This window comes from Talpa europaea (assembly GCF_964194135.1).
Source record: "Talpa europaea genome assembly, chromosome: 12".
Lineage (NCBI taxonomy): Eukaryota > Metazoa > Chordata > Mammalia > Eulipotyphla > Talpidae > Talpa > Talpa europaea.
This window is the reverse complement of record NC_140079.1, coordinates 65768158-65793901: the sequence shown is the minus strand read 5'-3', so window position 1 is coordinate 65793901 and position 25744 is coordinate 65768158. Positions and strand designations below refer to the sequence as shown.

Genomic DNA, 25744 nt, shown 5'->3' with positions numbered 1-25744 from the left:
TTCATCAACTGGGCTCTAATTCCTCCTTTTACCTAAAGCTCCAAACTGTTTTAACTCTCTTTGGCATTCCTGGTTTTGAAATCCCTTTTCTCAAAGACAAAAATCTAGGATGAGTACACATTAATGCAAACGCCCACCAATGGAAATATCTGAACATCTGTGCCGTACAGGTGTATAAGTCACTTTACTGGATTAATTAAGTGAAATGGCGGAGAGGGGAAAAGCATCATATCTGAAAGATGACTATTTAAAATAAAAACAAACAGAGGAAAAGCAATTTAGAAAGGTACAGAAGGAAACTGACGAGGCAACAGTGGAGGATGCAGGGTGCCACGTGCCACAGGGCGATGCTGTCCCAGCATCTGAATTCCAGTGCTTTCCAAGTAGACGGGGATCTGGTGCAAAACAGCAGCTGCTTCTCTCAGGACTCTGAGGCGGGTCTCTGCTCTCCACAGGGAAAGCACAGACGCATTCTTCACCCATACTCCAGGTAGCAGGGTCCCCCCCTGAGCTCCCAGCACACCCAGGGTGTTACTGTAATGACTCAGGGATGGTGCTGACCACCTGGGTTGTCTCTGCGGCTGTGGGAGGGGAACTGAAGAAGGTGCTGGTTTGATTCCTCTGCTGATCTCGGAGGTAAGGAGGGACGGAGGAGCTTTTGATGTGGAGGATCCTGGTGTCCATCACCTGACAGTCGATCTGCATCATCACTTCATAGTCCTGTCCGTTGATGACATTCTCTGCAGAGAAGAATATACACAGAATAAACACCCCACAGAAGCTGCATTTCTGGCCTAAGCTTCAGCCTTGGGAGACAAAATGAGCTTTAGGGTGTGAACTGTTACTGTGCTGTCCAGATGCAGAGGGAGCTCACCAGTCACAAGCAGACCTATACCCAGGCTGGGAGGGCCCCAGAGCTATACTCGCCCCATTTCCATCTTCCAAACATCCTGCTTTGGTTCAGTTAGGGCTGGGCCACAGCTAGAGTTAACAATGGAGCGTCTATAGACATATACAGGTCTTGTATGCTTCCCGCCATGATATTGTGATGACTGGAAAAACTAGAACAGAGGGAGATTGCAGTGGTAGTAGAGGGAAGAATACTTAAGCCCTCAGCTTTCCCTTCAAAAATGGAATCATTGTAAAAAAAAATAATACATCATGTAAATTATAAGGAGACCTTGAGCAAGACTTTTTGGCACCTATTCATCAGCATTATTTCCAGTTTCATATAGGCACACCCAACTACAAATGTAAAGCTTTGTCTGTGAAGCATAAAGTTCGGTGAAGGCTGGTGACAGCTCTCTTCCTTTATCACTTGGCATTTATATTAAGAGAATTTTTAATTCCAGATACAAAGAAACAAGTACATTTTCAATTTAGAACTAAAGGTACTGCTCTAGTGCTTGCAGGTAAACTAGAGGTGGTTTGCAGAAGGGTACAGGAAAACCACATGGAACCATGTTTATCAAGCATGGGGGTCACTTGGTATCACGAGTTTACTATACACATAGTATACCCAGTTTTCTTAAGAGGATGGAAGCTCTTAATTTAGGAGAGGGCCAAATTATTTCCTGATTGGTAATTCTGGGTGGTCATTTTCTATTGTAGTCAATGAAACTGGGGCATAAAATTAACAAGAGATTTAGTAGTAAACACTATTTTTCAAGCCCAGCTGGACATTCCCAGCAATACAGTTTGGAAGTTGTGTGGACTTGGAAGGATGCTGGGGAGTCAACGTGGCATCTCAATTTGCATTTTCATCTGTGAATCCTGAGCTGGGTGTGGGGACTAGGAAGAATGACTGCTGGCAAAGCCTAGTCCTGAACTGCCTTTTTATGAGGGTGATACACAGCCAACCAGTGATCTTTCAAATAGAGCATTTGGATTCTCTAGGGCAAAAACTGCATTTAAAAGTAGAAATCTTTCGATTCCATTATCTTTTTTTTTTTTCCCTTTAACTTTGATACCACATACCAGGTCTTATAAATCTAGAGGAAGAAAATCCAAAGGTTGACACTTGAAATTTTGATTCCACTATTATATGTGGGAAAAATGAGCCATGGAATCACTTATGAAGTTAAGACATGGAGATCATCTAACCCAGGGGTTCTTAAATTATGGTCTTAATGCATAGGCCTTGGGGAGTCCATAAATTCCCCAAAATTGCATGCAAGATTTTATTTGTGTATTTTTCTGAAGAGGGCATCCATCAGATTCTTAACAGGGCCTACAAACCCCAGAAGTTAAAGACTAAACAGACCTAGTGCATCAACTTTAAGTGCCTTGAACAGATGATATATTCTATTTTAAAGCCAATGGAAGATGACATTCCTCCACTTCTCCTGGCTGGCTAACTCTTCCAATTTTTGACATAGTCTCATTGATGATGAATTTCCCATTACAAGTCTTATAAATCTCTATTACAGTTGAAGTTCATTTCCTTCTTTCCAAGTCTTACTAGAGAAGAACAGCTGCTTGCTGCTGTGTGTTAACTAATCCAATGTATTCTTCAAAACTATTGCCATGGAAACTTAACCTCAATTTTACAAGTCCTGCCACTTTGTAAGGACTTTTCTTATCATCTGCTTGTCTCTGGAAAATTAATGTGAATGCCTAGAAGAATGCTTCCTAGCAATGTTTTTACCCAAAAAATAGGAGATGGAAGAAGTCAACCTGCTAATGTATTTTGGAGTTCTCTTATCCAGATCACGTGACTGGGCTCAGATTTCAAGGTGCCACACCAGTCATTTCCTTTTGGAACCATGATCGCTCTCATTTTAGAAAAGCTTTAGAAGAGAGCAAGCGAGTGCACTCATACTGGGGCAGAGATGACCAAATAATGGAAAACACATGTATTTAGAGGCATGTAATACACATTACTAATTTTTACTGCTTTCCTGGATTAACTCGGAATCCAGATGACAGTCTAAGATCAAGACCCGGTTTGTACAGCCCAAACCACCTGCAGAAGTCATTACAGCCCACGTGCCTGCTTGGGTTCAAACTGATAACTGAAGTCCCTTCAATCTTAAATATCAAGAAGAGTTGGAAAACCTAGGGACATAAGCTCAGGTGCTTTCAGAAGTCAAAACTAAAACTGTGACCCGACCCCAAAATCCAGGAGTCCCTGGCCATGGCTGAAATGGCACTGCCATCTTAAACCCAACCAGGAAACTTAGGCTAGGTATGGTCTAGAAGACTTTCAAATGGGTTCTGTTCTTCACTCCTTTCTGAAGATAGCAACTTTGAGGCCAAGAAAATGATCAGCACTACTAAAAGACAACTCTAACCAGACAGGATGTGAACACAGTGGACTGAATGGGTAGCTCTTCTGAATGACAAACTGGATACTTCAGGGTTTGGAGTGACATGCCATTAGGAGTCCCAAATTACTTAACACCTCTAAAAACGGTTAAGGGGGCCACATCAGTCTTCTTTGGTCCATTCCATGGGACTATCCAGGAGCTCTGTGAGTGTCATATCAATTTTGGACAATTGACTTTGGACAATTAGTAAGGTCTTCTCACTATTGTAATCTGATTCTATATAGTTTTCATGAGAGGAGGACAGATAGGGAAAAAGCTGTGATAGTATCTTTGCAGGCCCCTCTACCTGGTCTGTCAGGTATCTGCTCACATGGTCACATTCAGGAGCAGCAATAAGGCTCTGAAACTGAGTAATGGCAGATCTGTTACCCTTTATTTAAAGCTTTGAGAGCAGTTAATCACTGCCCACTGCTGGAAAGGACATCTTCGATTGTTGCCTGTAGCTTGCCTAGAGTGTGAATGAAATCTATTAGAGCAGATTTTAACTGGAGTGAGAACTCAGGACTCTGGTGGCAGAGGGAGGGTGCTGGAGGGAAAGGGTAAATGTGAGAGGCTAATGATGGCTGCACTCCCTCACCGAGGGCAGGTGTCCACTACCAGTCAGTGTGCAAAGATGACAGCCTTTGGATTTGTTAACATGAGGGAACACTGTAAACACTGGATTAAGGTATGTGAAAACTGAGCTATGGGGAAAGACTGCTAAACTATTTTTGTAAACTTAATGAAAAAAGACCATGATTGTATGGAAAAAAGAGGGCTAAAAGGAATAGTCTGGAGTGAAAATGTTACATGTTTGCTTTCCCTCGTTTATCAGTAAACATCTGGGTAGTTCACAAGTGATATAAATAGTTTTATGTTCTGGGCTTTGGCAAGTGATATTTTATGTTCTGAGCCTTCTGAAATCAACAGAATGAGATGAAACACTGGTGTGAGTCAAGAAAAAGGTGTAAAACATGAATACTATAAATTCAAAATTAGGCAAACAAAAAGAGTTGGATGGGTTCAAACATGAGACTAAAAAGGGGTCCTGAATGTTCAGAAGGGCTGGGGAAACAAGAAAAAGTGCCTGGATGCTAGAAGTGGAAAAAACTTTAGGCAGTGTGGAATTCTCAACAGCCTGTAAACACAATAACAACTCAGAATCATCCGCCAAGAGGCTGTTAGCTGGGAGCTAACACACAAACCAAAACTTTGACTGTAAACAGAATTAAATGTACAAAAACTACAGAAAATTTAATTTTAAAAAGTGACAAGATGTCACTGGTGCTGTGAAAAGTAGTCTGTGATAAAACATATCTATTCAGAATCAGGCACAAATCCTAAAAAGAGATCATGTGCCCGTTGTAGGCTAGACCAGTGAAGGAAAGGGCAGTGGCATCTGAAACCAGGGGGATGAGGGAGCAGGTTAAAATCTACCATTCACAGACCACAAGAGAGACCTTCAACCAAAACAAATGGTAAAGTGAGGAAAGAAACTTGGAGGGTAAAAAAAAGGGGAAATCAAGTCATTCAAAGGCAATGGAGCCGGGACACAAAGACATGGTAACAGTGAAGTGGTAAAATGATCTGTTTCTACAGGGGCTCTCAAGAATGCCCACAGGCTGACTCTGCTACACTGAGCCAATATGAACTATTTTCAACCTGTATCCTGGTTTGAATATTCCAACTACTATGCATTTGTATATCTGTAGTTTTTTTCTCTACTTGAAGAAAGTATCTTTCTGTTCATCGCTTATCAAATTCTCAATCCTGTTAAATTCTATTCTTTCAATTTTTTTAAATTGAAGTAACATAGGTTTTTAATATTGTATGTGATTTAGAGTAACTTAGGTTCATATTTCTTCAGATGTATGTTACCATATTCACCATCAAGGCATCCACATAGTCCTTCACATTCTGATGGCCAACAGGCATATGAAAACATGTTCAACATCACTTATCTGGGAAATGCAAATCAAAACCAAGATGAAATACCACCTCACTCCTATGAGAATGGCCCATATTAAAAAAACAAAAACAACATCAATCAATGTTGGCAAGGATGTGGAGAAAAAGGAAACATCACACACTGTCGGTGGGAGTGCAGACTGGAACAGCCCCTATGGAAAACCATACAGAGGTGCTTCAAAATTTAAAATATATTAAAATCATAGATGATCCAGCAATTCCTGTCCTTGTAATTTATCCAAAGAATACAAAATCACTAATTTGGAGGGATATGAGCATTCCTGTGTTCATTGCACTAGGGCTTACAATAGCCAAGTTATGAAAATAATGTATATGTGCCAAGTATCAGATAAAGAAGATGTGGTATATACACGCAATGGAATACTACTAAGCTATGAAGAGATGAATTCTTGCCATTTGCAACAGCGTGGCTGAGACTGGAAGGAATTATGCTAAGTGAAATTCTAGTAATCCTTTAAGATACCTTCCTTAATGCCAACATTTATCTTTTCCTTTATGATTAACATATAAATGTTCAATTTTATTGAAAATACTTACAGAAAAGAGGTTTGGTTCCTTTAAAAAGTATCTGACAGAAATTGATTGGAAGGGGTGAAATTGTAGGGAGCAAGTGGTAGAACCAGAACCTCTCCCTCATATTTGGGAAGAACACCAAGTGAAAAGTAAGGTCAAGCTGCAGATGGAGAGACATGTGCTTCCTCTGTGAAGCACCCCTCTGGTGACAGGGGGACACCTGTGCAAGAGCAAAGAGCTAGCACCACTACATCAGCCCTCAGGGGAAGAAACCTAAAGCAGAGCTTCTCTGACAGGGGAGAGATTTGAAGCTGTGACTGTCTCAGGTAGGATGTAATTGCAATATGGACCAAAATTTGTTAAATATTATATGGGCGTTAAGGACAATAAGCAATGAGAGCAAGATGAGAAGTTGTTTATCTAGATGCTCAATAGTGATTCACACAAAATGTGTGTGGCGTAAAGGGTGTATCTGCAAACACCCTCCCTGAGGGATCACTTACGCTTGCCATGATTGATGAGAATCCGGAATTAAATGTGCAAAAACTACAGAAAGTTTAATTTTAAAAAGTGACAAGACGTCACTGGTTCTGTGAAAAGTAGTCTGTGTGGGCCTCCCCGGTGGTGTAGGGGGTTGAACGCTGTGCTGTGAAGCTGTCCACAGCCTCTGCAGCGGGTGTTCTCGGCCAGCCAGGGAGAAACCCACATGGTGAGGCGGGCCTCTCCTGTTTCACCCGCTGCTCCTCTCAGCAGTGTCTTCGGTGTGTCTGCCTGTTCTGCTTCCCACTCTGTCTCTGGCGAATTCTCTCACTCTCCCACGCCTCTGACCTGTACCCCAGTTCTTGTATGTATGTATGTATGTATGTATGTATGTATAAATAAATAAATAGCTTAAAAAAAAAGTAGTCTGCGATAACACAGTCATTCAGAATCAGGCACAAATCCTAAAAAGAGGTCATTTGCCCGGAGTAGGCTAGACCAGTGAAGGAAAGGGCAGTGGCATCTGAAACCAGGCGGGCAAGGGAGCACAGTCAGGGAGCAGCACACGGGGCAGGTCCCACACAACAACCGTAGTGCATCTCAGACACACTCACAGAGGCGAAATCCCTGATTACTACTATTAGTCTAGATAGACTAGACTGTTTTACAATAAAATAGAAAGTACTTTTACACAGGTTTTATATACATTAAGTTTCTAGGAATGAAACTGCTAACAACTGTTTTGTTTAGTAAATACCTATACTGTGCTTTCTGTAAGTCAGATGGTGCTCACCGCATTTGCATAACAACCTCTCAAGGCAAGTATTGTTATTAAATTCTAATTATATCGTTCTCATTTTGTAGATGAGAAGACGAGCAGAGACACTGTATGACTACCCACGCAGAAAGCAGAACAGGTGGGTGAAACCCAGGCAAAGTGGCTCCAGAATGCATTCCTGGAACTCCCTCCACTATGCTAGGAATATTTTTTTTTTTTCTGTACTCAACCTAGAACCATTCATTATTTTCAGAAGGCCACATCACTTGTGGTAAAGCCACTCCTGGTGTTGGGTCACCATCAGGACACGAGGGCACTGGTTTGCCTGCAATGGCAGCTACTGGGATCACAGTGACAGTGTGTATGGGTGCAGAGGCCTGATGTGTTCACTATGTCTTCTAATGCAGAGGAAGCATTATAAATACAATGCCTAGGAAGGCCATAGTCATTAATTCAATGACATTAATTCAATTAATGTCTGAGATAAAGTAGTGAAAAAAACAGGAAGGAAAAAAGACAACTATGATCTTACAGACCTTCATTCTTAGAAATTCTTAATTCTTATAAAGGAGAGAGTGAGAAGATAGAGATGGAAAATAAGTATGCAGAAAGCTGAGTAAGTGCTCTGGCAAGTAGCAAGACAGAGCAAATGGTTAGTGAATTCAGGTGGGGTGTCTGCAGTTTCAGATGTGGTACCCTAGGATAGCCCCTCTGAGAGGGTGAGACCCTGAGTAAAGACTTCAGGAGGCAGGGAGAGCCATGCATTCAAGGGACGAGGGTCTGCCATGTTTGAGATTCAAGGAAGAGGTTTTAGTTGAGAGAGACCACAGGCATTACGAACTTGGGGTGAAGAATGACTAGCAGGAGAAATGGCCAAATTGTAATTTAGGAGTTATCTGCAGACAAGAGTCAGAGTCCTAGGACCAAATGGTGTCTCTCGGGGAGAGAATGATGGGAACATGTGTGTTAAGGAAGATGGGTGAGGAACAAGATCACTGGGTACCTGTTAACTGGGAAGCCAAACCCAACCAGTCACCATTCATTCAGCAGTATCTGGGCACTGGCGCTGTGGCTGGCATGGACAGACTCTTGTGAGTATTCGGATCTCATTTACTGTGTCCAAATTAGACAGAGGGAGAGCTTTCCAAAGGAAAATGGACACATTGTGAGGGGCCACAAAACTGTCTACATGTACGAAGTGTGTTCAGCTGTGGGGAATTAAAGAAAATGAGGTTTTTTCCTTTATGCAGAATTACGTTTAAAGTATTGGTAAAATATCAAACAAGTGTACTTCCTCAGAAAGGTCTTCTCCTACTACCCAAACTCAAGAAGCATCCCCCAATCAAGTCAGCTCCTTTCCTTCACGACGCTTGTCACAAGATGTAACTAAACACTGGCTCATCCACCCATGAAGTTCTGGAGTTTGGTTCCGGACTACATATTTGGAGCTGGCCCAGTATCTGACACCCCACAGACCAGGACAGCACAGAACATGACCTTAGAGCTAAGAAGGATGTCCTCTCAGGCTTGTTAGTCCTGCCATCAGGTAACTCTTTGCTTTTTCAAAGTTCCACCAATCTTGGCCCCCACTTGAGAAAGAGTCATCCCAAAACAGTCCCAGAAATGGTGCTGGGAGTAAAGCACTTATAACATCCTCACATACAAAAATAACCTTGTTAACACCTTGTCTCTGAAACATGATCAAAATCACTCCTCTTCAACCTCAAGTTGACCCTTTGAATTCATAACTATTGACAGTGACTCTTTTAAAGGTGAACAGATGAAGCTTATCTCCTGGGAAATTAGGGGCCCATCTAGAGGAAATTAGAGGTCTAAGTGATTACACAGTCAAATTCCTACATAATCCCAAGTTTAGCTCTTCTAGGTTTCTTGACAGTCCACTAGGATGACATTAGGAAATCTGGCTAATTCCACTACTGTCCATAGACAAATGGTGTTAGGCATGTTGTTTTCTGGGCCCGCCTACTCTGTCCCTGAGGCTGCCCACAAATGTGGGAGGTTTGTTCATTGTACAAAAGAGTTACATGTCACTGAGCTCAAAGAGCTCGTGAAAGATCATTAACAAGGAAATGACTAACAATTACTCATTTCTTCAAAGTGAATTCCTAAACTGCGGAACTGACAGTTGATTATATAATTTCACTTAGTGCCACAAAAAATGAAAGCAAGTGAACTGCAGGTATGTGAAACAATAAAGGGCCAATGAAGAGCCTGGGGTTGTTGAGTGAACCAGACCTAGAACCTGACTTGCTGCCCTAAGATTCAGCTTTGGAGTTTTAGCCTGAGGTCTGGGGCCTAACTCTAAGAATGGCTAAGAGCTTTTTAGTTTTAATAATTAAATCATTGGCACGAGTAAACTGTTTCATGGTGTCACAACAAAAACTTGAGACCATAAAAATGGAACCAAAGTTCAAGCATATTTACCTATCAAATCTAGAACCCAGGAAATAACTACCAGTAGGCAGATGAAGGACCAACTCTCTGCAATTACTACTGCTGGGTCAAAGAGAATTCTTTATTCTAAAAAACAGTGACTCCTTAATGCATTTAAAATCAGTGTATGGAACCAACAGTCTTCTCAGAGCATAGAAATCGCTTTCTCTGAAATATATCTGCCCATGATGTTGGACAGGCTCAGCTTCTAAAAGGAATCACTGAAACAAAATTTGAGAATATGAGGGAACCTTCAAAGGATGAGGCCTGATACCAAACTATTCTCAGTCTATTAAAAACTCTAGCATTCTTTCTATTAATAACATGAAATCTTCAAATATTTTAGGGATGGCGCACACAATACCAAATTTATTTGAGGAAACTCAAATGCTAGCAACAACTGCCAATAGGTGGTAATGAATGCTAGCCAGTATCGCAATTTTAGGCTGAAGATCAATAAACTGAACTTGTATATGTTGTCAGAAAGCAGCCGATATAACACAGAAGTCATCTATTCTGTGTATTTTTGATAGGAAGAAGTATCTCTCCCCTTCCATGTCTTCTCAGCTGCAAAGCTTGCTGGAGGATACAGAAATGAGTGAGAGCTTATAAATTTCTGAGCCCTCCCAGACACATGCACCCTGAAGTTCAGTTTATTCAGAAACACTCCCAGGAGGAGGGACACCAGAACAGCAGCTCCACAGGGCAGGGATCTTTATCCCTTTACTGCTGAACCCCCAGTGCTGGGCACACTGAACGCATGCCATGAACATTTTTTTACTAAGTGGATGAATGAGGCCTTGGTTGGGTCGAAATGGCCACACAGGCTGCTGACTTACAGAGGGTGTTGAACACCAGTTCTCTGCTGCACTCTGGGAGGTGAGCAGAGCAAGAACTGCAGGAAGACTGCTCGGGAGAAACAGGTTGTCCTAGAGTCAGTTTTCAATTAGAGAATTCATTCCTTTGCTTTCAAAAACAGGGTAGGGTGGTGGAGACCAGGCTCACACATCAATGTCCAGTACACTTTCTACCACTCAGGGTCTCATTTTCACCACTGAAATGTCAGCAGTTCTCAGGCTGCATTAAACGTGGCTGCTTTTCAATCCCTGCATGTCCAGAAAAACCCTGACATTTGAGAACATGTGTGAGTTTACTTCCCTCGGTAACTTCCATCTGATAGTTTTGCAGGCTTACGTAAGTGAAACCAAGGAAGCAGGCAGGTCTTCATATAGGTGTCTGGATTTATAAAGAGTTCTGCTCTGTTTAAGCCTTTAAATACGCAGCCCTGGTTGCCCACAAGTTTCATTAACAACAGGTCAGGGCAGAGCAATGCTGAGGATCTAAGCTTGCTGACTGCACCTCATTCTTAGCTGAAATCTAAGCAAGTGTTGAGTCATTTAAGATTTTACTTCTTCAAAAATTAAATATATATATATCGTTTAGATATAGAAGTCTTTGATTAGTACGATAAAAAAAATTTGGTAAGAGACTAATGCAGATAACACTCAAAGGAAATACAATTATGGCAAAGATATCTGATGATTCCTATAAACGACTGAAGTGTAGTTGGGAATTTTCAGTGTTCACTTTATTCTTGGAGATGACTGATCAGAAAGTATTTACTCTGGAAAAGATGGAGGGTAGGATTTTCTTTAGCTACTACTGGCAGCCAATCTAGAGAACGGAGTAGCAAAGAACTGAGGACGAATCTGTTATTTAGACAAGGACCAGAGGATGCTTGATGGAAGCACTAGCAGAGGTCACTGAAAATACAGCTAGGGCTGCTCTGCTGTGAAAGGACACCCTTACCCTCCCAAAACAAAGGAACATACTTGGCTGTCTCCCTTCCCTCAGACTCTCAAATGAAATGGCTTAAGCACTGTGGAATGCTTTTGAGTCCCACAACACAAAATAATCTAAAGTATACTATTTTACACACTGAGTAATTTTCCCACTGAATTCTGACAAACTACCATATAAGTCTACAAATAGCATCACTTACAAATTTTGCAACAAATGTTTTCCCAAGAGTTTATCATGATTTTTGAATGATTACAAAGTAGACACAAGCCATCTCTTGCGATAGTTACATTAATCCTCTTTGAGCCATAAAAAATAATCTCTCTTTGAGAAACCATTTTCTTCAGTCATAAGTCTTTCAGAAAATGGAAGCAGCCATGTTCGCAAAGCTACTGAGCAAATCCTGGTACTACTGTTCTGTAGGAAAGTGAAGTGACAGTTTGGAAAATTTTAAAGTGAATTAATCAGTAAACGTCATTTCTCTCTCTCTCTCTCTCTCTCTCTCTCTCTCTCTCTCTCTCTCTCTCTCTCTCTCTCTCTCTAGGCCAGAGGTGTGTGTGTGTGTGTGAGAGGATTCACCAGAGACAGAGTGGGGAGCAGACTAGGCAGATTGACTGAAAAACACTGCTAAGGGGAGCAGCGGAAGAGACAGGAGAGGTCTGCTGCACCATATGTGGGCTAGCTCCCTGGCCGGGGAGCAAACTCAGGCTGCAGCAGTAAGAACACTGAGAATTAACCCCTAGGCCACCAGGGAGGCCCAGTGAATGTAATTTTTGAGTTGCCGAGGAAAGAAAAAGAACAGAGTGAATGATAGGGCTCCTGGATGAAGTCCAGAGGAGAGGAGTCTCTTGCTCTTGCTTGTTTTACAAGTAAACTCACAAAAGCAAAGAAGATGATTTTTAAGACAACACCTGCCACAATGAAAATGATAAGCACTGAATGAAAATGGGCATAATGAGATAAGGTAAATTAATGAGATAATGAGAGATGGGCATAATGAGATAAGGAACACATTCCCGTGTTCCATTCAGCTGTGAAGATGACAAATACTGCTGAAAACCAAAAAGTCTGCTCCTCCCAAGGGCCCTGTGGAATGTTCACCACAAATGCTCTGAGAATAGCTGTGAGACCCAATTCCCAGAGATTCCTGGTTTTAACTATGATACTCAATCATAAAGAGATTTTTTATCAAGGATGTCATTTTGATGTTGGACTCCAGAGAATTTCTCACACTCTCTCGTGGAGCAATTCCTAATAGGTGTTATCGAGACAGCAAAAACAAACTCTTTGTAGAGGATTCATAACTGTCTCATTGGAGTGTTGACGTCAGCGATAAGGTGAATAAGGTGCTTACATAGATTTCACTCTGGTTTGTAAAAGGCTCTGCAGGTGTGAAATGGGTACCCGCATCATCACAGGCAAACAGTTGGGAGGGAGACCCATGAAGTGTGCCCATAAAGGCAGGGGCTGCACTCAGTAAACCTAGGGTGGTGTCAGGGCAGGAGCTGCTTTCAGCTGAAGTGTCTGTCCAGACTCCCCATTAGCTGTGAGTATTCATTGCAACAGCATGTCCTCTGCTCCAGATGGTTACCCAATAGTGTCTGTCTCTAGATAGTTTACTATCAAGTTGTAGGAAAATGCACAGGGAAGAGAAACAATAGAAACAGTTCAGAAGGTGGGAGATGAAAAACTACAAGGTAATAGAAATGAACAAACAGTAAACTCACTGTTAGGATCCTATTTGTCGTTTGTTTCTGAAAAGTAATTATTTCTCCCAGGGAAAAAGTCATTCAAGAATAAATATAGTAGGGGTGGAATGGTGTTTTGGAAATTGCAAAACTTATTTGTGAAATCCAAACACATTAGCTGTTATGGTGACTGGAGTGATGGTTATAATAAATTAAGGAAACTGAATTAACCGTTCAAGCAAAGAAATTAATAGAGCTACCTTTAACCAACCGCCTGAAAAGTGTTTGTGGGTGAGGAGAGAGATTAATTCTTTCTGAAACAAATGGAAATGAATTAAGAAAAAGGTGGCCAAGGTTGTTCCATTTTGCTTTCAAGCAAAGGTTTTGGTTCAATTACTGGTCAAGTCCCAAATTCAGTAATTAACTTGCATTCTTACTTTCTCAGATGCGTTCTGTCTTGCCATGGTTTCAAAGCTCATTTTGTCCCACACCACTGTTCAGCAGTAATGGGAGTGGGAATCACAATTTTGTGTTGTATATTTACAAAATATGTGATGCTTGTGAAGGGAGTTGGAAAGTTGCCTCATGGTCAGAAGGATTGTGTAGTCCACGCCAAACAACTGCATTTGACTCTTTCTTGAAAGAGGGAAGTTTACCAAAGAAATGCAAGGGATTGAGATATACCACAGACCACTGCACTTAACCTTCTTTGCCAAGACTATTGTAAAGCTGGACAACTACAGGTCTGACTTACTGATACAATTTTTAGGTCTGACACCCAGTGCGCATGTCCTTAATTCAGAACGGCAGTGCGTGCAGGGTCATGCTGTAGACACAATTCATCAAATATTCACTGTTCCTGCCCCGTGTGGCCGTGTTCTTGATTTAGCTCCCTGGCCTTGCTTCTGGTTTGCTTGTTCCATGGAGAACACTGAGGAAGCAGGAGTTAGTCTCCCTGCAGCAGAGCTGACTGGCATGTATGCTGATCCTGTCTAACGTAGTCAGACAAAAAGCCATGTTTGTACATGGGGAGAAGGAAATAAACACAGGTGTTTGATAATCTGTGATAGAAGGGGAGTTGGAGGAATATCCACACATAGTTTACTCCAGAATAAACTCTATCTGCATACATAACAGAGCAGATTAAAAAGAAACTGGGCATTCCATCCATTTTTCTGATGGATTCAAGATATATCAGAACTATGTGGGGTTTTAAAATGATACAACATCCATTTCAGAGGTTAGGAATCAAAGCCCAGACACGCCGAGGCGTATGAGAGGTTCTGTGACCTATTCTCATTGTTCCTGCTCCAGAGGTTGGCCAGAGGAAAGCTGGGCTCCATCGCTATGAAGTGTAATTGATGAAACAATTGTTTTAAAAAGTCTATGTAACGTAAAAAGCATTCACAATTAATTGGTTTTTGCTTTTTAACATCATAAGGTTTTCTGGATTTGGGACTAGCTAGGTTCCAAAATGAGAAAGTATGGAATGTGGATCAAAAGGCATCAATGTCTGTTTAAATGCTCATACTTCTGTGCCACATCATTTGCTGGGGAAAATCACTTTACCTTTTGGATCTCCCATTTTCTAATTTATTTTCATTCATCAAATATTCACTGTGCCTGCTACGTGGCAAGCTGGCTCACTGTTGGAGTTGAGATGTAAACAAGATAGAGCAAAGCATTTCTGTTCTGTGGGCAGGAGGAGGCAGATGATAAAGGACAGAAGTTACTATACGGTTGTAAATGAAGACCAAGGACAAAACTAAAGCACTGAGCAGACCCCTCCTGTCTCACCTGCTGCTTCTCTTAGCAGTGTATTTCAATAAATCTGCCTTTTCTGCTCTCCACTCCATCCCTGATGAAGTCATTTGCCCCTACACCTCCGGTCTACACCCTGATTCTTCCCCACAACATTTGGTGGCCCAAATAGGAGGAGGATATGGGAATAGGGTATGGGAACCCTTATCCCTTCTCTCTCTTCTCATTCTCCAACAGACTGCAAGGAAATGTTGGAGTAAGTGAAGGTATCTGGTTGGAGTACACCCCAATGTTACTGAAAGGTTCCAGGTGCCCTCAAAGACCACTGTGGCCCAATCAGGTGGAGAACAGCTTGTTCTTCCTTTGAGCCCCCTATAGGCTGTTTGGTTTGTGGACCCCCAAGAGTCCCTTTAAGTCCCTGAGAGCTGGGCAATCTGTCATAGCCAGTACGGTGGATGGCCTCACTTCTCTTTGTGTTTCCATACAGCAACCCCCAGCTCCTCAACCTCTGCATGAGGATCTCCAGTTCCTGATCCTTTGCTCAACAACTGCCATCCTGACTTCTCCAAGAGACTGGCTCCTCCTTAAAAATCTTGCCTCAGGACAAGAAGCCCCACCAACTTGTCTGCACTAGTCCTCATCAAGTTCTCCTGATAACATCCATCACTGTCCAGCTACAGGGACACAATCTGTGCACACATCTCTCCCGAGTCACGCTCGCTTCTTCTGAAAAGATCCCTGAACACCTCCAGCATGCAGCTGTGAGTCCATCACTTTTTCTTCAGTCGCAAAACAGATAAGTAAAATACACTCACACATCAAAATTCAACTTGGGCATCACAAGACCTTTCTGTCCTGAAGTACCCCTCCACTCTGCATCTAACCCTAATCTCCCAAGATGCCACGGTGTGAGTTCAATGAACTCCAAAAATTATAATCTCACCCTACAGCTATCTCAATCCTAACCCTCACCATAGGACACTCCCCAGAAGGCATCTAGCACCTCAGTATACCTCCCCATTTTGAGGGAACCTCACTCCCATACTTAGGGAAACTCTGCTCTGGCCACCCTATCCTATTCTGGAACCAGTTTTCGAGTCAAGCTATCATGAACAGGGTTTCTACAAACTGCATTTTAATATCCAGTACCATTCAAGAAAAATTCTTCATTAACCTAGACCAAAGCACTGGCTTGAGGATCCAGATCCTCTAGTATCTGAGTCTGGGCGGGTCCAATAGCACATTCAGAAACTCTGGACCAAGCCTGCCAATTACATGGTCAGGCCAGGAGCAAGCAGCTGGTATTCCTAGAAGGATGCTTGGTCTTGGCTATCCTGGTTAATTCCCTTACTATGTTCCCTAATTTCCATTCTCCTCCACTTTATTGCAGGCTCTCCCCTCTTTAACATGCTCATTAAGTTTGTTACACCATGAATCCAGTCCCTGCATCTACAAATGACGCTTACTCATGCTTACCAACCAATTTCCCTTGCTCCCCTTGACCATGTCAGCTAAACTTCTGCCCTGGTAAATCTAACAATTCCATGCTGGCTTACTCTTCCTTTCTAATACTTGCACTTTGCATTCTTTTTTTTTTTTTTTTTTTTTTTTTAAAGATTGAGTATTTATACAAGCACTGGGTACAGTCAGAAGCGCAGGAGGGTGAGAGAATTCACCAGAGCCAGAGCGGGGAGCAGAGCAGGCAGAAGGACCGAAGTGCACTGCTGAGGGGAGCAGCGGGGCGGCAGGAGAGGTCTGCGCACCATGTGGGACCCTCCTCCGGTGGCCGGGGAGCAGCCAGGGATCGAACTGGCACTGCAGATGCTGTGGGCAGCTTCGCAACCCAGCGCTCAAACGCTGCGGCCACTGGGGAGGCCCTGCACTTTGCATTCTTAACCCTTTGTTTAGTTTCTTCTCATTTTCAGGCCATCAACCTACAGCTCCAGTGACAGGGTGTCAAGGACTAGAGGCACAAATGGCTATAAATTAACCCATGGACCTGATCTTTTGGGCAACCCATTTTGGACAAGCGGCACTACCCGTAGTCTCTGAGAACAACATCCAACATGTAAAATTAACTCTGGCCTAAATGCCCAGGTGCCATCATCTCATTCCCTTTTGTACCCCATTCTCCACCATCCTGAGATGACAATAAGCTAGGCAGGGCCAGCGCTACACCCCAACTCAGCTTGAAGCAGTTACAGAAGCTAGACCTTCGTCCCATTTCCCAAGATTTGTCATTGTCCTCTTAGGAGAGGGGGAAATGTGTGGTATCATTGGTAAATTTTAAAAACTTAAATTTTAAATTTAAATTGGTAAATTTTAAAAACTTGCCCAGTGGGCAAGTTTGGGAGGCTTGAAATGGATAAAGGGAATGGATGAGGCAGCCATGGGAACAGGGTGGTTAAGCTTAAGCCCTGGATCATGAGTCAGGACCCACCAGGACTAGACCCCCTAACCAATCACTAATGCCTGGAGTATAAGCAGAGCCTTGGGACCTTTTCCTGCTTTTCTTAGAGGAGTATTTCAATAAATCCACCTTTTCTGTTCTTAAACAAAACAAAAAAAAACCCTGAAGCAGGGAAGAGGCATGTGTGCCTGGAATTTCTGAGAAGCTGATCCGGGAAGGCCTGACTTTTGGTGTATGGGTTACTTGCTTGTCAATACCTGCTGACTGAGGCAGCCAGTCCTGTGGATATCTGGGGAAAGGGAAATATCCAGGATGAGGTCTGAGAGTCTGAGAAGCAGCAGGGAGACTGGGGAACCAGACTCCTCACCGGTCACAGAACTAGGCCTTTATTCCAGTTGGATGGGATACAGTTGAAGGGTTTAAGCAGAAGTGGCGTGAACTGACTTTTGTTTTAATAAGACTGTTTGGATTAGTGTCTATTTATTTATTGCAAAGTTTATGATAACTCATATTACCAAGGTCCTTAAGGATTAAGTGTGATGATGTTTGTGGAGGACTTCTGGGCTATAACATGACATAAAATGTGACTACTGTTAATGGAGTTGTGGAGTCAGGTGGCAGAGTGGGCAGATGTGAGGCCTTGGAAGCGAAGACGTGGGTCTGAGGGCCAGCTTTTCTGAGTAATAGCAAGCAAATTTTTGTAACTTCATCTGTAACGGGTTTTATCTAACAGGCAGGGTGATTACGAGAGTCAGAGATACTGTATCAAGTATGGGAAAGGCGTGTGACCTATGCCGCTTAGTGGAGAAGAAACCAACAGGCCTCAGCACAGGGAAGAACCTTGGCATCAGGTGTCTTGCCCTGACCTTCCCCTGCCTTATGGACTTTTCAGAGGAAATCAGTAGCATTGTCCATTGTTTATACATCCTGTCTCTCCATTGGATAGGGTGCAAGGATTGCCAGCTCTGTGGTGGTGTGAGGGTTAAGCAGTTTCTGCTTGAAACATCAGTGTAGGAAAGAAGATACTATGCTATTTCTGCTGTTAATACAAGTGCGACTAACACTTTAAGGAGACAGTGAAAGAATCCAGAGGAAGTCACTGCATTGGAAACAATGTGGGATTTCTCTACTTATCTTGAAAACATTAGCCAGAGTCTTTTGAGCTCTATAACGTAGTATACAGGGGAAAAAAGGGGGGTGTGTGGAATATGGCAGGTTTGTAGCAGCAGGAATCTATCAGACAGTGAAAATGGTTCCAGACAGGAAAATTTGGGAAGTATTAAAACTTTTTTGGATTTCTTTTAGTCCTAAAAATGCATTAAAAATTGGCAAGTTTCCTATCTCTTTTCCATTTTTAGGATAAGTCATCCAGTTAACTTCTTGTAAACATTGTACTTTTCACCAGAATACCTGACAGCTCTTCTTTCTGGGTGTCTGTGAAAATCTTGGGGTAAACAACTGGATCCACCAGCGCTTACAGAGGTCACCATTAATCTCTCTGGAAGCCAGGCTGAAGTCCGATACTGGATTGGTTGGTTTATGACTTAGGAAATGCAGGCCATGACTTTCTTAAAAGAACCTACCTTTCTTAGAATTCTTTTAGCAAGCCTTAAAGCAATGGAGGCCCAACCTTTTCCACAAACCAAAGTGACTTGTTACTTTTACTCTATTAGCTCATCCAGTAGAAATGGCACCCAACACAGAAAGCTGCCAGGGACCTTCCTTGGGCGCCACAGACACAACTGCAAAGTGTAGTCACTACCTACATTTCTGCATTAGGTAATCTTGACAGAGCTATGAATATGCTCAGTTTAGCCTTATTTTAAAGGAGGGGCTAAAATACCCAATTTAATATGTACACAGCAGCTCTCAATTAATAGAGTGTGATAAACAAGGTTTTTTCCTCAGATCTACAAGGTGGGGCGATGTTCTCCCCTGGGGCTTTGTTGGTATGATCAATATGATTCAATTACATAAACATTTACTTGGCGGCTGTTCTGTGTTGGGCACTGTGCTGGGCGCTGGAGGGGCAGAGATGAGTAAGACCTGGCCCCTGACCAAGGCCGTTACCATCAGGCAGGCAGGCAGCTATGTAAACAGATATTAACAGGGCATAAGTGTAATGGGGGTGTGTGCATGGGGTAACAGCACAGGGAGGGTGCCCGCCCTAGCCTAGGGGTACGGAGGTGACAAGAAATGCTTTCTGAAGGAGGTCAACTACAGCTGAAGTTGGAGGGGCTCTGCAGCCTGGTGACATGGAAGTTCTAAAGAGAGATGAGCTTTCATAAGCCCATGTGGTCACGAGGCTGTGTGCTGAGTGAGGTATTGTCAAAGCACAGAGGGTGAGATGGGAAGTGGGGAGCAGGGGATGGGATGATGAGAAGGGTCGAGGGCGCAGAGAGTGGAACTTATCCCCAAGGCGATAGGAGTTACTGTAAAGTGTCCGGGGAAGTGAGCAATGTATTTTATTGAAATAGGTCACTGGTGGCAATGTGGGGGATAGAGCTGGTGAAGGCAAGAACAAAGGAATGATTCAATCTTCAATTTTATACAGATTGACTTTTCCCCTTTGGAATAAAGAAGCTGCTTAGTTTTGCCTCCCATCTGCCAGTGATGATAAAAGAACCAAGATTTTTAATGTATGCCCCACATCTTAAGCATATCCCACTTGATGCATGAATCACACTTGGTCTTTATTGGGCCTCATTTGTCTTTAATTAGTGCTATTGAAAGACAAGGGCAATGTAAGAGAGGAATCTCAAAAATGCCAACAAGGCTTTTGTCAGACCCACAGCAAAACTCCTCCCTTCCTTTTTTTTAACAAAAGCGGCACTCACGACTATACATTATTTTTTTTTTCCTTGAACAGAATTTTTATTTTTTTTAAACATTCAGGAATGGGTTGCTCAAAAAAAAATTTGGAAAAACAAAGAATTATCAAGGGATTATTGAATTTGCCACATTTCCTACATTGCTTCTAATTCCCATACTGTTCTCTATTTAACTTTGATTACAGGATTGAAACACACACACATTGAGACAGTTCTGTGGGGATGGCTGCTCATAAATTAAGCCGATCAAACCATATGGAGGTGTTAAGGCTTTCACTAGGAGAAGCAAAGCAGCGGAGAGTACAGGGAGATGGAAGTGTACCAAGGCATCTGGCACACATGGCCACTGAATCCTCACCACAGCTCGATGAGATACTTGTTAGACCCTCAATACTGACGCATGGCAAATGTGAGTCTGAGAGATTTAGAGAAATTGCCCAAAAGCGCACAGCCAAAAAAGTGGCAGAATCGGATGTGAACTCAAGCCTGATTCCCAAGTCTGGATCTTTTTCCATGACATCAGTCTATGAAAGCTCTCAAAAAGTAGCAATTCAAACTATCAACATATATTTTTTATCTGAACTCTGAGAGATCTTTTAGGGTCATTAAAATGCCCTATATTTCAGAAATGTCTTCATTCCCTGTTTGCTTTTTCTTAAATCATCACTCCTACCTCCATCTTTCCTTTGAAAGAAAAGGGATGGCAAACTGATGTCCTATTTTACTGCAGAGAAGAAAAACAGATTCTTTTCAGATCTTTGTGGATTTGATCTCTAAATTCAAGATTGGGTTCAACATTTTAGGTGACTGAGCACAAAAGACGTCCTGCCCATTCTGTTATCTCCGGTGTTTCCACTTCATCCATTCCTGGGTAGTGGGGGCCTCATGGTTACAGCAGCATAAGCTATGTCTACATACAAACTATGGTGGAATATGGACAGGGATTTAAGCCGCCAAGAAATATTAAGTACCATCTTAGGAACTAAAAATTATCAACAAATCCAAGTCCCCTTCCACATGGTATATAACAATGGAGAAAACAGCTTCAGATAGTGATGGTGCCACAAGGAAATAAAAGCAGGATCGGTACCCAGAGGAGACAGGGAAAAGCATATGGGAAAGGAGAGAGAGGCAGAGGTAGGAGAGGAAAGTACTACATCCAACATTTCAGCTGAGATCTAAGTGGTGGGGAGGACAGAAACTTGGAAGGACCAGACAGAAGAGTTTGCTAAGCAGAGAACTGGCAGAAGGAATGGTTTGGCATATTCCAAGGAAGCCCATGAAGGCCAGGGAGATTAAAAATAAAAGAGGCTGGGACTAAGTCATGCAGGAACCTATCAGTAGAGTTAGAGGTTTGAAGTTTTTTCTAAGTGTGACATAAGCCAGTGCAGGATTTGGCTCACAACAGAGAAATGATTTCATTTACATTGGAAAGCTATTACCCTGTGCACAGTAGGAGAGAACACTACCTGGGAAGATGATCATTGCCCCCTTGAGAGTGAATGGTGGCTTAGTGCATGGTGCTGGAGTGGAGGTGGTGGAAAGTGGCAGGATTTGGTGTCTATGTTGAAGGTAAAAATAGGACTAGATGTTGGGTGAGCGAGCTAGACAGGACCCAAGGTTTCAGGTGTGAGCAGCTTGGGGAACTGAGATGAAAGGATCTGCGAAGACAAGAGTTTCATTTTGCATATGCAGGAGTTTGGGGATGTGGGAGCCACAACTGGGTAGAGTGGGGAGCCCAGGGAAGAGGTCAAGGCTGGAGAGAGAAAACATGGAGCTATCATATTTAAAGCCATGTGGCAACCATGTGCTGCTCCCTGTTCGCCAAAGACCATTATCCTCTTTTTCCTCTAGTGAAAAAGACTGCCAAATTTTAGCTGGAATCCACAGTTACCTGATTAATGACTACATTTCCTAGATTCCCTTCAATAAATGGTCCCATGACTCAGTTTTGGCCCACGGATGAAGGAAGAAATGTGTTTAACTATGGAGTCCTCAAAGGGTAGTGATGTGTCCCTCACCTTCTGCTGGCAAGAACACATACATGATGAAGGGGGTCGAGCAGCCATTTGGGCCCATCGAGAATGGCAGAGAAACAGGAAGAAAGCGCAAGCCTGCGTCTCCAGACTGACAACTGGTACATCAGTCCTGGATCATCTGCCTACAGTGTACAGGAGAGGGAAATGCACTTTCACCTTGTTTAAGACTTGCAATGGGGGGGGGGGGGGGGCTGTTACAGCAGCTGGCCTACTAGGTAACTCACATACCACGGTTCTGAACACGGTCACCTCAGTGGGAGAGCGGGGACTAAGCCTAAACCCTGGGATGTGTCAATGTTCGGGTTCAGGAGACTAGAAAGTCAACAAGTGAGACTGAGAAGTAGCTCAATCTACAGTGAAATAAGGTGAAAAACTAAACAGGAGTCAGAGTGGAAATTAAGTAAATGTTTTAAATGATGCCAAATGTGGCAGGGAGTAAGATGAGGACAGAAAAAGTGGGAGGATGAAGGTAAAAGCAATTTTGACAAGAGTTTCAGAGGAGGGGTGAGACGAAAGCCTATTTGGTGTAGGTTACAAAAGGCAGAAATACCAAGTGTAATGGCTGACGGAGGAGTTCTGCCTGTGAGGGCACTAGAGACATGAGTGGAGACATGAGGGACCAAAGAGAGATTTGTTGATAAAGAGAGGAGGGGGAGAAGGGAGGGGGAAGTAAAAGTGAGGGCAGGGGGAATGTGGGGAGGGGAGGGAGATGAGAGAAGGGGAGGAAAAGGCTGAGGGAGGGGAAAAGGAGGGGAGGAGGGTTGTAAGGGAGGGGGAGGGGAGGGGGCTAGGGAGGAAGTGAGGGAGTGGAGAGAGGGATGGGAGGGAATGAGGGAGGGTGGGGAAGGATGGGAGGGGGTGAGGGAGAGGAGGGAGGGGATGGGAATGGAGTGGAGGGGTGGAGGAGAGGGAGGATGAGGGAGTGGATGGAGGTGATGAGGGTTGGTGGGATCAGGGAGTGGTGGTGGGTGAGGGAGGGGATGAGGGAGGGGATATAAGGGAAGGTTGGGAGGGGTGATGGAGGGTGGGAGGGGATGAGGGAGGGTAGGAGGGGATGAGGGAGAAGGGTGGGGAGGAGGGGAAAGGGAGGGGTTAGAAGGGATGAGGGAGGGCCTCAGGGATGGGGTGAGGGAGGCTGGGTTGGCAGGGGAGGGAGGGAGAGAGGGAGGGACCTGGACCAGGAGGGGATGGGGGGATGCGGGAGGAGAGTTGGGAGGGGTTGAAGGAGGGGAGAGGGGAAAGGGAGGGGTGAGGAGGGATGAGGGAGGGCCTCAAAAATGGGGTGAGGGAGGCTGGGTTGGGAGAGGAGGGAGGGAGGGGAGGAGGGACAGGGAGGGGAAGAGGGGCATAAGGGGGGATGGGAGGGGATCAGGGAGGGAGGGGTGCATGAGGGAGGGATGGGGAGGGGGAATGAGGGAGGGATGGGGAGGGGGAATGAGGGAGGTGGGGAAGAGTAATGGAGGGTGTGTGGGAGGGGATGAGGGAGGGAAGGGAAGGGATGGGGGTGAGGGATGAGAGGTGGGAGGGTTTGAGGGAGGGTAGGAGGGGATGAGGGAGAAGGGTGGGCAGGAGGGGAAAGGGAGGGGTTGGGGGGATGAGGGATGGGGTGAGGGAGGCTGGGATGGGAGGGGGGACTGGGAAGGGGCAAGTGGGTATGAGGGAGGGATGGGAGGGGTGTATGAGGGAGGGGATGGGATGAGGAGGGGGGATGAGGGAGGTGGGGAAGGGTGATGGAGGGTGGGTGGAAGGGGTTGAGGGAGAGGAGGGAAGGGATGGGGGTGAGGGATGAGAGGTGGGAGGGGTTGAGGGTAGGAGGGGATGAGGGAGAAGGGTGGGCAGGAGGGGAAAGGGAGGGGTTGGGGGGATGAGGGAGGGTCTGAGGGATGGGGTGAGGGAGGCTGGGATGGGAGAGGAGGGAGGGGAGGAGGGACTGGGAGGGGATGGGTGGGTATGACAGGGGCATGGAAGGGGATGAGGGAGGGATGGAGGGGGAATGAGGGAGGGGATGAGGGAGGTGGGAGGGGTGAGGGTGGGAGGGGATGAGGGAAGGGAAGAGGGAGGGGAGGGAAGGGATGGGGGTGAGGGATGAGAGGTGGGAGGGGTTTAGGGAGGGTAGCAGGGGATGAGGGAGAAGGGTGGGGAGGAGGGGCAAGGAATTGGGTGGGAAGGATGAGGGAGAGTGAGGGATAGGGTGAGGGAGTCTGGGATGGGAGAGGAGGGAGGGGATGGGAGGGGAGAGGTGGGTATGAGGAGGGAATGGGAGGGGATCAGGGAGGGATGGGAAGTGGGGTATGAGGGAGGGATGAGGATAGGGAGGGGGGATGAGGGAGGTGTGGAGGGGTCATGGAGGGTGTGTGGGGATGAGGGAGGGAAAGGATGGGATGGGGTGTGGGATGAGAGGTGGGAGGGGTTGAGGGGGGTAGGAGGGGATGAGGGAGAAGGGTTGGGAGGAGGGGAAAGGGAGGAGGTGGGGGGGATGAGAGAGGGTCTGAGGGATGGGGTGAGGGAGTCTGGGATGGTAGAGGAGGGTAGGGCTGGGTATGAGGAGGGAATGGGAGGGGATCAGGGAAGGATGGGAGGAGGGGATGAGGGAGGGGAGGTAGGAGGGATGAGGTAGGGGAGGGAGAGGATGGGTGAGGGATGAGAGGTGGGAGGGGTTGAGGGTGGGGAGGAGGGGATAGGAAGGGGGTGGGAGGGATGAGGGAGGGTCTGAGGGATGGGGTGAGGGAGGCTGGGATGGGAGAGGAGGGAGGTAGGGGAGGAGGGACTGGGAGGGTTTGGTTGGGTATGAGGGAGGGATGGGAGGGGATCAGGGAGGGATGAGAGGAGGGTATGAGGGAGGGATGGGGAGGGGGGATGAGGGAGGGGAGGAGGGAGGGGAGGAGGGGTGATGGACGGTGTGTGGGGATGAGGGAGGGAAGGGGTGGGGGTGTGGGATGAGAGGTGGTAGGGGTTGAGGAAGGGTAGGAGGGGATGAGGGAGGGTAGGAGGGGATGGGGGAGAAGGGTGGGCAGGAGGGGAAAGGGCGGGGTTGGAGGGGATGAGGGAGGATCTGAGGGATGGGTTGAGGGAGGCTGGGATGGGAGAGGAGGGAGGAAGGGGAGGAGGGACCAGGAGGGGATGGTGGGTATGAGGGGTGGAAGGGAGGGATGGGAGGGGGAATGAGGGAGGGGAGGTTGGAGGGATAAGGGGAGGGAAGGGATAGGGTGAGGGATGAGAGGTGGGAGGGGTTGAGGGAGAAGGGTGGGGAGAAGGGGAAAGGGATTGGGTAGGAGGGGATGAGTGAGGGCCTGAGGGATGGAGTGAGGGAATCTGGGATGGGAGAGGAGGGAGGGAGGGAGCGGGTGGGTATGAGGGATGAGTGAGGGTGGGAGGGAGGGGTGATGGAGGGTGAGGGATGAGAGGATGAGGGAGGTGGGAGGGGTGGGCTAGATCAGGGAGGGATGGGAGGGAGGTATGAGGAAGGGGATAGGGAAGGGGGATGAAGGAGGGGATGAGGGAGGGGAGGGAAGGGATGGGGTAAGGGATGAGAGGTGGGAGGGGTTGAGGGTGGGTAGCAGGGGATGAGAGGGGAGGGTGGGGAGGAGGGAGAGGTGGTGGGAGGAAGCAGAGGGGAAGGGGGAAGAAAATGGGTGGGGATTGGGGGAGCAACCCCTGCAGCACTGTGCAGGCGATGGCCAGGACTTTGGCTTT

At 45.3% G+C, this 25744-nt stretch overlaps 1 protein-coding gene across 2 annotated transcripts in view; it reads right to left on the bottom strand.

Annotated features, from left to right (window-relative positions):
- Positions 1-531: 531 nt before the first annotated feature.
- Positions 532-25744, bottom strand: part of ATF6 (activating transcription factor 6) — a gene marked incomplete at its 3' end in the record, with an annotated part of 182120 nt that continues 156907 nt past the window's right edge. For both annotated transcript variants that reach the window (XM_084251306.1, XM_084251305.1), the window contains exon 16: positions 532-740. In XM_084251306.1, coding sequence (XP_084107432.1) covers positions 532-740 — 209 coding nt within the window. The remainder of the gene's footprint in view (positions 741-25744) is intronic.